Genomic DNA, 12,791 nt, shown 5'->3' with positions numbered 1-12,791 from the left:
GTGGCAGTGCTTGAGAGAGGAGGGGAGGATTGGCCATGCACTGCTGCAGTTGTTGGAAGGCCTTCTCGGATTTGGTGTTCCATTCGAACGGCTGTCGGAGGACTTTGAAGAATGGAAGACACTTGTTGGTTGCTCGGGAAAATAAAGCGGTTAAGGGCTGCAACTTTACCTATGAGCCGTTGAACCTCCTTGATCGTTCTGGGAGACCGCATTTCTATCAGGGTCTTGATCTTTTCAGGGTTAACCTTAATGCCTCGTTGGCTAACCATGAATCCCAAGAACTTTCTAGACCCCATGCCGAAGGCACACTTCTTCAGATTCAGCTTCATCTAATATTTGCGTAAGGTTTAGAAGGTCTCTCGCAGGTCTGCCAAGTGATTGGAGGAGAGCTTACTCTTGACTAGCATGTCATCGACGTAGACTTCTATGTTCCGACCTATCTGGTGTTGGAAGACGGCATTAACCAGGCATTGGTAGGTTGCTCCAGCATTTTTCAAACCGAATGGCATGACACGATAGTGATAAGTCCCTCTGTCGGTGATGAAAGAGGTATGCTCCTGGTTGGCTGGGTGCATTCGAATCTGATTATAGCCAGAGAAGGCATCCATGAAGCCAAGCATCTGATGTCCTGCAGTTGCGTCGACCAATAAATCTATCTAGGGAAGGGGGTAGCTATCTTTGGGGCAAGCCCGATTAAGGTCGAAATAATCGACGTAGAGTCTCCATTTGTCATTATTTTTGCGGACCAAGACTATGTTGGATAACCATCTGGGATAGTCTACGTTTTTTATGAACTGTGCCTTCAGTAGTTTGTCGACCTCAGTGGCGATGAGGGTATTGCGTTATGGATGGAAAATACGTTGTCTCTGGCGGAAAGGTCGGAAGTGGGGCTCAATACTGAGACGATGAGTAATAAAAAAAGGATCGATACTTGGCATACCTGAGTGGGTCCAAGTGAAGACATCGTTGTGCTCGGCCAAGAGAGTTGTGAGGTCAGCCTTTGCCTGAGAGAACAGCTGACTGCCAATCTTAGTTGTTTTGGCTGAATCGGTAAGATTGATAGGCACTTCGACAAGTTCCTCCACTAGTTCTCCCCTGACTAACTTTTTCTCGTCTTTGACATTAAGGCCTTCGATGATCATAGCCTCCCTCATTTTGACCTCCTTTAGCGAGGCAATGTAGCACTCTCTGGCCATCGTCTGCTCGCCCCTCATTGTGCCAACCCTAAGGTCAGTCGGGAATTTTATGGCTAAATGGTAGGTGGAGGTGATAGCTTGGAAGGCGTTGAGAGCCGTACAACCGAGGATGATGTTATAAGCAGAAGGGCAGTCGACGACGAGGAAAGTGAGTAGTTTGGAGATCTACCATGGATATTCTCCAATGGTGATGGGGAGATCGATGAAGCCTATAGAGGTCACCCAATCCCTGGTGAAGCCGACCAGTGGGGTTTGGAGAGGGGACAACTTTTCTTTTCCTACCTTGAGTTGGCGATAAGTGTTCAGGAAGATGATGTCTGAAGAACTGCCGTTGTCGACAAGGACCTATCTGACTTTGTAGTTTGATAGGAGAGCGGAGATGACAAGGGGTCGTTGTGGGGGTAACGAATACCTACACAGTCTGTCTCCGTAAAGATAATGGGTTTAGGCCATTGCTTGGGCTATTTGTAGGGGCGGTCCAATGTTGTTACTTCCTTGTCGAAGCCTTGTCTGATTTTTCTGAGCTTGGCCCACTATGCCGATCGAGATGGTTCACCGCATGCAAGCCCGCCGGCGATGACTCTGATCTCGCTGATCGGAGGGGCAGGATTGCCTTGCACTTGGGGTTATCTTGGGGTCTGGTCATTGTCTCGCTTAGGTTGTGCAGGTTGTCGGGGGAGAGTATGTCGATGGTGGTCCCCTGGCGGGTCGATCCTTGGCCTTTGTGGGGGACGGGTTACCATGAATCGACTGAGACGCCCTTGGCATATCAGATTCTCCGCTTGGTCTTTAAGGTTGACACATTCCTCAATGTTGTGGCCGTAGTCTTGATGGGACCGTCAGTACTTGGATTGATCTCGCCAATTGGAGGGAGATCGTGATGGTAGAGGCCATTTCAGGTTGTAGTCTCGTCAGATTTGGTTCAAGACGTGTTCCATGGGTGAATTGAGAGGGGTGTATCGTTCAAACCGACCGGGTGGTCAGGTAGGTGCCGGTCGGTCTGTACAGGCAAGTCAGTCAGTATACTGAGAGGGTTGATGTGGATATCGAGAGGATCTGGGTTCAAGTTCTTTTATTTTGTCCTTGGGGGGTGGGTTTCTGGATGTGGAGTCTTGGCGGGTTGCCAAAGAGTCTTCAGCATTCATATATTTTTGGTTTTGGAAATGAGGGTGGCCATAGTGGTCGAGGGGTTTTTGGAAAGAGAGAAAAGAAAATCTGATGGCCGTAAACCGGCCATGAAGGCTGTGAGGATGACCTTATCGTCATTTTCCTCCACCCGTAGGGCTTCAGTATTGAAACGGGTGACAAAGCTGCACAGCGACTCTCCTTCCATCTGCCGGATATTGAGCAGTTGAGTCACTGGACGTTTCTGGCACTGAGCACCGATGAAGTGACTTAGGAATGAGTCACTTAGCTGTTAGAAAGTAATGACAGAGTCTGCCGATAGCTGACTGAACCATAGTCGTGCCGATCCCTTAAGCGTCACGGGAAAGGCTTGTCACTTGATTTTGTCCGGGAAAGTATGAATGATCACGAGGGTCCTGTAGGCCTCCAAATGGTCGACAGGGTCGGTTGTGCCGTCGAAGGTGTCAATCGATGGCATCTTGAACTTGGAGGGTAGGGGTTTGTCTTTGATAGAGGCAACAAATGGGGAGTTGGCTATCGTAGAAAGTTTACTCTGTATGTTTTGAAGTTGGAGTTTCATGGCTCGTAGTTCCGCATCCCAAATAGGAACATTGTCCCCCTCCGGAGTGTATTGAGGGCTGAACATTACTGGCCTTTTCTTCAGGGACAGGTACATGATTTGGTAGATGCAATGGTGGGTATAGGTCTTGAGGTGGAGCTAGTAAACCTTCTAGGTTAGAAAGGTGGGCTTGCTGGAAAGGGTGGCTTGCGGTCTGTTCATAATTGGGAGAGATGTCTTGTGGCGGTGGAGAAGGGATAGGGAGATTTCACTGGAGTAAAGCGTTGATCAAGGCCTAGTTTTGCTCGGTCAAGCGGTTGATGATGTTGGCGAGCTTCGTGAAGTACTAAGGTGGGTTGTTTGGATTAAAAGGCTCTGGTTGGGGGTCGAAGACATTGTGTGGAGAAGCCATGGATCTCGTTGTATCCATCCACCTCGACGGGAGGGAAGAAGAAGTAGCTGGGAATGGGTCTCTGGCAACAACGAGCACAGCTGTCAACCGGAGTTGTGGTTCCCACAGACGGCGCCAACTGATAATACTGTAAACTGGAAGGATGGATGGGCCAGATTGATCCATACTTCAGATAGGTCTGTTGGGCTTATAGTTCGCAGAATACACCTGCAAAAACGGTCCAATGAGGGGAAGTCCCTTGACGAACACTCTGACGATCAAGTTAGTTTAAGGCAATGAGGTTTTTCTAGAGAGATAATGTATGAAATGTGTGAGAGAAAACTTAACCTATGTCGTTCTTTTGAAGCCTTTTATCTTTTTCATTCATCATTTCCTTGCCTCTTTCCAGATATATCGTCAGCCATAAGTCTAAGGTTTAGCTGACCTCATTCACGGTGAGCCTATTTTCTTCGACGTGAAGGGGATGCCGCATTTAATGCTACTAGGGTCTCATTAATGGCTGATGTATGGGTGTAATAACTTTGTAGATCTTTGTCTACTTACGTGGCTGGTTCCCTACTTGACAAGTGTTTAGATGCCATTGGTCCCTGGTTCAACATTGGGTTCTCAAGGATGCTGGGCTTTAGTACTTGGACCGTGAATTGGGCTCTAAGTCATGGGCCAAAACCTTTTGTGGGCCCACCAATGTCAGGGATTGTGTCCGTAACTGTGATTGGGCCTAGTGGCGAAGTAAGGAGATGGAAAGGGAAGCACATAGTTGTGATCAGGATTATGCAAAATATCGTTAAAATCGCATTGTTTCGTATTAATCCGTACCATTCTATCTACTAACTACAGATTAAATTTTAAGATTTATAATCCGCCTTTTAAACCGTTCTGCTCTACTATAGTTAATATATATATATATTTTTTAATTTCTAATAAAATATCAAAGTGAAAATGAGTGTGAAAGAGATTTAAGATGTAAAATTTGTTATAAATTAATAGTTATATATATATATATAATATTTTATGTAAAATTATTTTGTGTTATATATATATATAAATATTATGCAAATTAGTATTATATATTATACAAATATTTAAAAATTGGTTAAAATATTTTACAATCCGCCAATCTTTCCAAAATCGCCTAAATCACAATTTATCAATCCTCTAATCTGTCATTTAATTTATGATTTTACTCTCAAATTATCTGAACAATACTGCGCACACCCTTAATTGTGATAGTGGCGCAGAAAGGTGCATGGATGGCACAAATTCATGAGAGAGAGAGAGAGAGAGAGAGAGAGAGAGAGAGAGAGAGAGAGAGAGAGGGGGGGAGAGATGGTTATGGAGGGAATGGAATGAGAGGGTTTGTTTCCTCTTAAATAAACTCTTTTCTTCTTTCATTGACAAGAAGAAAATTATAGGGAAATTTCATGAGAAATAGGTTAGGAAATACCTGGGTGTAAACAAAATAAATCACTTATCCTCAAGTCTTCTTATAATAATGAAAAATATTACATAATTTCTTTGAATTTTTTTTTTATCATTAACAATGTATTTTTTTTTTCAATTTTCTTTTTATTTTTTTCATGAAAAAAAAAGTTGTTTTTGAGGAAGTGGATATGAAATACTCCTTCAATCTAAACAAGCCCTTCCAGGATCTTCCTAGCTGTCACTTGAAATAGAAATAAAACTCTGGACGGTAGTGTCAGAATTAGTACTCTGATGGACAAGTTAGTCTTTGTAGAAATGTTGGTGTTTTATAATTTCTTGAGGTTCAAGGTTCTTAGCACATACCTCTTTTTCCAGTCTTTTTTCTCCTTTTGTAGAGTCCCTTTCCTCAATCCTTACGCCATGCAGCCTAGCCTTCCATTATCATCCTGTTAGGGTCCATTTCCCTACTATATTTCCTTGAAAGGTACACTCTGGTCCCATCTAATGGACCCATGCCGAATCTCCCGACACATTCGGTTTTGCTATTTGGCACATGTATTCATAATTCGGCGCTCCCCGATATTTTCATACTTATTTGGACATCTATTTGGCAATGGCGTACGTAGTCTGGTGGGTTTTGGCCTTATTCGGTCCATTTTAAACAAGCTTGGATGCTTTGTTGGCCGTTTTCAAGTATATCCTCTTTTCGGCTCCCATATTATTAAATCATTGATATACAAGCAAATTTTTTGTGGTTGAAATAACCAAAAAAGTGAGTATATTGCCAAACAAGGTCTTGCTAATGTAGGTCTCACTATTTTCATTTAGTGATACAAATATTTAATGAATTTTTTTGGGTATAAATTATTTTTTAAAATTATTGAGGTTATGTGATCATGTACTCAAAATAAGAAACACAATACCTGAAAAATAAAAATAAAATTATCATATTTTCTAGTCACCAAATATAAATGTAATACCTGATCAAAAAAAGAAGAAGATATAAATGTAATAAGTTTCATACATGTTAATTAATGTTTTTTTCAATACATTTATGACTAATAATGAGAAAATTGAACAAAAAATTTATTTTCTCACTTTTCATTTGTTCTACATTTTCTTTTATGCACATGCAGAGTAAGGATATGTATTACGAAAAAAAAAAAAAAATTATGAATACATCAATCATTTAAATAAATAAAAAAGTAGCTATTTTTGTCAACTGCACTTTATTTTTGTCTTATTCTCCATTTACCACTGCAAGAAATTAACATTTTAAAGACAAATTTTTAGGAATAAAAATAATTTATTTATAAAAATTATATTTTTAAGGATAAAATGAAACAATTATTTAAAAAATATATTTAATTATGTTATTACATTTTCTAAACAAATTTATTTAATTATAAAAGGATCAATCACTTTTCCCTACAATTTTAATTGGTCCCTAATAAACCTAAATCATATCTCTACAATTTTAATTGGTCCCTAATAAACATAAATCATATATTATTATACAACAATGATTCATCCTCATTTTCCCCCCGGAAAATGCTAAAGGTCCCAAATTTTTTACCAAATAAATGATCAAATGTCTCACATGGGTGTGGGGTCCACAAAATTGCGGACCCCACACCCATGTGAGACATTTGGTCATTTGTTTGGTAGAAAATTTGGTGTCCCTAGCATTACCCTTTCCCCCCACCCCCTTTGACCCCTCCTCTCTCTCTCATTGGTTACATTTTCTTTTTCTTCCTGCTCCTCCAATCACCACCCGCCACGTGACAAAGGGGATGAGGGGGTGACCCCTAAAAAGGATCCCAAGCATTATTCATTATCATATTTTATATATTAATTTATGAACTCAATATTCGGGGACTCAAAAACAAAAACAAAAAAAAAAGTTTCATCACTCACTCTCTTCCCCTCTCTCTCTCTCTCTTTCTCTCTCAAAGCCCTAATTTCTCTTCTCTACTGATTCATATATCTCATCTCAACGAGTTCGATGTCTGGATCGATCCGTTGCCGCCTCATCTCTCCTTGATTCTCCGATTTCCCGGCGAATCTCCGGTAGCGTTTCCGATCAGGTACCATATATTATCAACTTATTTGATAATCGACTATCATATTTATGAATTGCCTATATTCAATATGTTTGACGTAGCAGCAGCGTCTTGGATGCTTTAACCATTCTGAGATTTGAGTGGAAAGTATTTTGGGGTTTCTATTTGCAAATTTAGATTCTCTCCGTTACATGGTTTGCTGGAATTGAAGTGAATGGAGATCTCTCTATTTCAATGCATGATATATGTTTTTGTTTTTGTTTTTGTTTTTTGTTTTTCGTTTTTTTTTATTTTATTTTGAGAACTAATGTAGATACGTGTATGGAGCAATCTACATTTGCTACATTTACAGACCATTGAAATTTCTTATTTCATTCATGTAATGATGAGGATCATATCCAATCTAAGCCTCAGTCCATCATAGATCATCCAACCGATGCTCTGTTAATGTGAAGCCATGATGGAGTTCCTTTGTTTTCTATTAGTAGTAATTGGAGGGCTGTGTGCCACATGTATCTTCATTGTTTTTTTTTTTTTTTTTTTTTTTCATTGTTGTCTTTGGAGAATCCGTTATCCTTCTTTTTGCTTTGAGCATTCTATCTGTTTTCATTGTAATTAATATGTCCTTTTTGTTGCTGAATGATAAAAAAAGAAATGTTTATTAATCTGTAGTATGTGTTTTTTCTTGTTCTTGACGTTTTAATAGTTGACTTATCTTTATGTCATGATTAATTAACTGAATAGGTTGGAAGCTGCCGTGCTGGATCTGGTTGCAGATGACAGTGGTGGCATGCAGAAACAAAAATCTAGATTCCACTGGGATAAGGTATATCTTGTGGATGTTTATTTTTTTGTTTTTCTTTCAAACTATCTCCTTTTAAACTGTGTGAATCTGTTTGCTGGCAGAGGAGTAAGAAATACATCAAGTTAAACAATGGGGACCGTGTGACAGCTAGTGGAAAGGTATTTTATCAAAGATCTTTGCAGTTTTACAAATATATAAAGCTTTTTTATGGTATAATTGGCATATAGAAGAAATAGGTGTAGGGGAGATGCTTTGCTTCTTGAAATTAGGTGTAAAGTGGTTTTCTTGTTGAACATATTTATTTGCAGTCTACTGAGTGTTAAAGATGTTCGAATTGTTAAAGATTTGTTGAGTTTGCAGCTTCAAACTTCTTCCTATGACGGGATAATGTGGAGTTTTCTATTGGGGTTCACTATGGGCAGGTTCTATTATTATTATTAAATTATAATAATAATGAGCCTTTCCTTTTGATTGTTAAGTGTTCTCAACTTGAAACGTCATGTAAATGATATAAGCATTATTATCATGTAATTAAAATAAATTAAAAATAAAACAAAATGTAAAATATTAATTTGTATGATTCATTTCATTTTATTGTAATTGAGATACACTGTAACGATAATAAATAAATAAATAATTGACTACTCAAAATAATGATAGTCCACACAAGTTAGCCTCATCTCCTACATCCTCAAGCAAATGAGATAAGGGTGGGGCAATAAATTAAATTTATGGATTACATCAATGATCAACGGTAGCTACTATAAAACGGCCTAAAAAAACTTGTGGTGTCATCATAAAATACTAATCAGATGACTTAAACCTTGATCAAAACTCACACCATTTTCTTAATCTCTCTCTCCCAAATATTGGGGTACGATATCAAATATATTCGGCTCATAATGTTACAGATTAAGAACTCGATCACAAACAAGACATAAAGTCCAGGTGTTAAATTTGGACCACATTTTTTTGGTGTCCAAGTTCTTGGTATATAAGAGCATCTCCAATAGCAAATGCTGTGATGGCAAACCATTGGAGATAATCTAACATTCTTGTTACCTCATTCTAAAATGCAAAAATGGAAACCTTACCTGCTAAAAGCCGTCCCTTCAAGAGATCACCTAACACTATAACAATGATTATCAAGGGAATTGATCACAATAAAACATCAATGAGGTAAATACCAGTAGAATTAAACGGAGCTCCAGGGGAACTAAAGTAACAATGCCATCAAATTCCATAATGGTTATTGAACAACCCTAGTCATCCATTTCACAAGAAGACCAGGTTCGCTCGAATTCTGTACATTGATGAAGACCACACAGCATGCATGGTTTTAAATTCCCTCACTATAAACTTGGTTTGCACCCGGCCAATAAATTTGTAGCACATCGCACCTGCATACGTAACATTGAATAGATAACAAAAGACTCCAATAAAACACACAAGAGGAGCACTAAATAGATGCTATAAAGTTGCAGTACCATATCATCATGCAATGAGGTCAAACATCAAAGATTTTCCCGACCCAACTGCCATGCGAACTGATCAACCACCACCATAACACGAGACGCTGAGCCAATAGAACCATCATATCTACAACAGTTCAATAACAAGTCAGAAAACAAAAAACTTAGCAAATTGAATACGAAGTTCATCAGGTTATAAATGCAAGGCACAATCTAAATTTGTTCTGCTAGCTGAATATCAACTGAGCTTCTAAATGCAGTATTTCCGGCCCAGCAAAAAAAAATGCAATATTTTGCTAGTGACCCTTTTGGGGCTTGGCTTGTCACATGAGTCTGAATTTCATGTTAAAATGAAAACAAAATACTTACAATGCAACCAAGAGAAATGCTGCTGTATGTGTTTCGATAGCACCTTCACCAGCAGGTTTTGAAGTGTTCAAGCACCTTGCAGAAAACCAGTTCTCATGAATTGATGTGATAACATCTGCCACCAAAATTCAGCACAATAAACTTCAGACAAACAGAGTTATCATGGGCATAACTAAATATTTTATGGGACAAGCAAATGCCTGGACAAAAAAATTGATTAATTCACGTAGGCCATTTACCAACAGTGGTTCCTACCCCTTACTATATTTCAAATTACATATTGCACAATTGGACAGATAACCACAACTTAAACCTGGAATAACTACACAAATGGTTAACTTTCAGCAAATGATCAATGGTTTCTGATTGGAAAAAAATTGGTTTTTGGTCAGAATTTCAAGAGGAATGTCTCTATCTGCTTCAATGGTCAACATAAAATAAAATCAATTTCTTACTTTGCAGATTCTACCCAGAACTGGAAAAGCATTTTGATATCTTTGGCCAAAAAGCTGTTTGGGCCATAATTATTGTACTTGGGGCTCAAACCAAATATCTCCTGTAAATGTATAATTAAATTTGACTGTGGGTGAATATATGGTTTAAAAAAATAATGTCCCACAAAAAAAGTGATTGAAATTGATTAGAAGCCGAAATGCAATATTCAGAGTATTAGATCACAATGGTTTCAGCATGACTACAGTAGGGAAATCTAGTTCTGAGAAGCGACATACTACTTGATAAATTCAATGTATAAAGAAAGAAATACAGAGAATAAATTGTATGTATTCAATTGATTGATTGAATGTTATGGGTTAGCTCCTTTATATAGAAGAGTTACAAGCTTACAAGCCAAAAGAGAAAACAGAATTATTAAAGCATACTAATTATTATACTAACCTAATTATTAAAGCAGCACTTTACATATTATCACTACAAAAAAAGGCGTTTTTTGCGACGGTAAAGAGCCGTCGCAAATGCCCCGGAAGCCGTCGCTAATACTTTTTGCGACGGTAATTTGGTTTTTGCGACGGTAAGGGGGGGTCGCGACAAAGGGGGTTGCAAAAGAGCTTTAGCGACGGTAAGTATCGTTGCCATTAGTTTCTGCGACGGTAAGGTGTGTTTTTTGCGACGGCACTTTTCCTGTCGCCAATAATAGAAAAAAAATTAGTTTTCGCGACGGCACGTAATTCCCGTCGCTAAAAGTGAGTTTTTGAGACGGCAACATTACCGTCGCTAAAACTCTGGCATCTTATAAGTATTGGCGACGGCAACAGTTACCGTCGCTAAAGGTGTCTTGTAAATTCCAATTGCACAGCTTTTGCGACTGTGTTGGTGCCGTCGGAAAAGCCTATTATTGTTTTTTGCGACGGGTTCTTCTCCCGTCTCAAAAAAAAAAAAAAAAAAAAAAACTGGCTGAAAAATTATTAAAAAAATTAAAATAACCTGTATTAGATAAAAAATAACTATAAAAAAAAACGAAAAATTACAGAATAATATAAGTACGTACATAAACAAAAATTGACAAATAATGAAAATTAATAATATTGTTCCATTCATAGCAATACATAAATAAAAATTCATAACAATAAAAATTATGCCACTACATAACGTCGCATAATACATACATAATGTTGCTCACAAATTTAAATAACATAAATCAAAATCAAAACCAAAAGTTTTCGTCTTCATTCGTTCGTGGGTTACAAAAACAAAAATTGGTCATAATCTTGATACGCCCGCATTCCAGAAGAAGCCAACTGCTACTCAGGAAATATCTGAAAAAAACAAGATAAAAATAATTAAAAATCATATAATGGTGTTAATATTTTAATTATAGAAAAATATAAAAAAAAATTGACTACTATATAATTAGAAAGATAGTTTAGTAAATAATTTTGACTGGACCGAAATCCGGCTCTAACTCCCAAACCGGGAACCCGATTCGAGCCTCGTCTTCTCCCACAAGTCTCTCGTGCCTAGGCGGTCGTGTGTGCCAAGTTTCGTGCTAAACCGACGCCGTTTGGTGATTTTGGGGCGTTAACGCCTCGAATTAAAGTTTCTTAAAGAAGTAGTTTGCCTAAAGTGAAATCCGACTCTAACTCCCAAACCGGGAACCCGATTCGAGCCCCGTCTTCTCCCACAAGTCTCTCGTGCCTAGGCGGTCGTGTGTGCCAAGTTTCGTGCTAAACCGACGCCGTTTGGTGATTTTGGGGCGTTAACGCCTCGAATTCAAGTTTCTTAAGGAAGTAGTTTGCCTAAAGTGAAATCCGGCTCTAACTCCAAAACCGGGAACCCGATTCGAGCCCCGTCTTCTCCCACAAGTCTCTCGTGCCTAGGCGGTCGTGTGTGCCAAGTTTCGTGCTAAACCGACGCCGTTTGGTGATTTTGGGGCGTTAACGCCTCGAATTAAAGTTTCTTAAAGAAGTAGTTTGCCTAAAGTGAAATCCGACTCTAACTCCCAAACCGGGAACCCAATTCGAGCCCCGTCTTCTCCCACAAGTCTCTCGTGCCTAGGCGGTCGTGTGTGCCAAGTTTCGTGCTAAACCGACGCCGTTTGGTGAATTTGGGGCATCAACTCCTCGAATTCAAGTTTCTTAAGGAAGTAGTTTGCCTAAAGTGAAATCCGGCTCTAACTCCCAAACCGGGAACCCGATTCGAGCCCCGTCTTCTCCCACAAGTCTCTCCTGCCTAGGCGGTCGTGTGTGCCAAGTTTCGTGCTAAACCGACGCCGTTTGGTGATTTTGGGGCTTTAACGCCTCGAATTCAAGTTTCTTAAGGAAGTAGTTTGCCTAAAGTGAAATCCGACTCTAACTCCCAAACCAGGAACCCGATTCGAGCCCCGTCTTCTCCCACAAGTCTCTCGTGCCTAGGCGGTCGTGTGTGCCAAGTTTCGTGCTAAACCGACACGGTTTGGTGATTTTGGGGCATTAACTCTTCGAATTTAAGTTTCTTAAGGAAGTAGTTTGCCTAAAGTGAAATCTGGCTCTAACTTCCAAACCGGGAACCCGATTCGAGCCCTGTTTTCTCCCACAAGTCTCTCGTGCCTAGGAGGTCGTGTGTGCCAAGTTTTGTCCTAAACCGACGCCGTTTGGTGATTTTGGGGCGTTAACGCCTCGAATTCAAGTAAAGAACGCAAAGATGCATTTTAGCTTAGAATGCAAAGATACATTTTATACCTGATCTTCTGGTAGTGGTGTATATGGATTCTCGTCTTCTGCAGATTCCCTAAATGCCCGGTGGCCACTCGATGCATCAGGAACCTATGTTAGTCAGTGCATAATGTGTTAATCATATTCGAATTTCATACATAATCTTGAGTGAAAATTGAACTATCAAACAATTGTGATGTTTATATGGAACCTGTCTGT

At 39.4% G+C, this 12,791-nt stretch overlaps 1 protein-coding gene across 1 annotated transcript; it reads left to right on the top strand.

Annotated features, from left to right (window-relative positions):
- Nucleotides 1-1,253: 1,253 nt before the first annotated feature.
- On the top strand, nucleotides 1,254-8,071 carry LOC114298234 (uncharacterized). The gene is made up of 5 exons (XM_028242769.2): nucleotides 1,254-1,344; nucleotides 6,531-6,801; nucleotides 7,522-7,603; nucleotides 7,684-7,740; nucleotides 7,891-8,071. The coding sequence occupies exons 1-5, from the start codon at nucleotides 1,254-1,256 to the stop codon at nucleotides 7,903-7,905; spliced, it is 516 nt and encodes a 171-aa protein (XP_028098570.2). The 3' UTR covers nucleotides 7,906-8,071.
- The last annotated feature ends 4,720 nt before the right edge of the window (nucleotides 8,072-12,791 follow it).

Source organism: Camellia sinensis, chromosome 7 (genome assembly GCF_055761805.1).
Source record: "Camellia sinensis isolate YWXY chromosome 7, ASM5576180v1, whole genome shotgun sequence".
In the NCBI taxonomy this organism is placed as follows: Eukaryota; Viridiplantae; Streptophyta; class Magnoliopsida; order Ericales; family Theaceae; genus Camellia; species Camellia sinensis.
The sequence above is the reverse complement of the archived record's forward strand: the minus strand, read 5'-3'. Positions and strand labels throughout refer to the sequence as shown.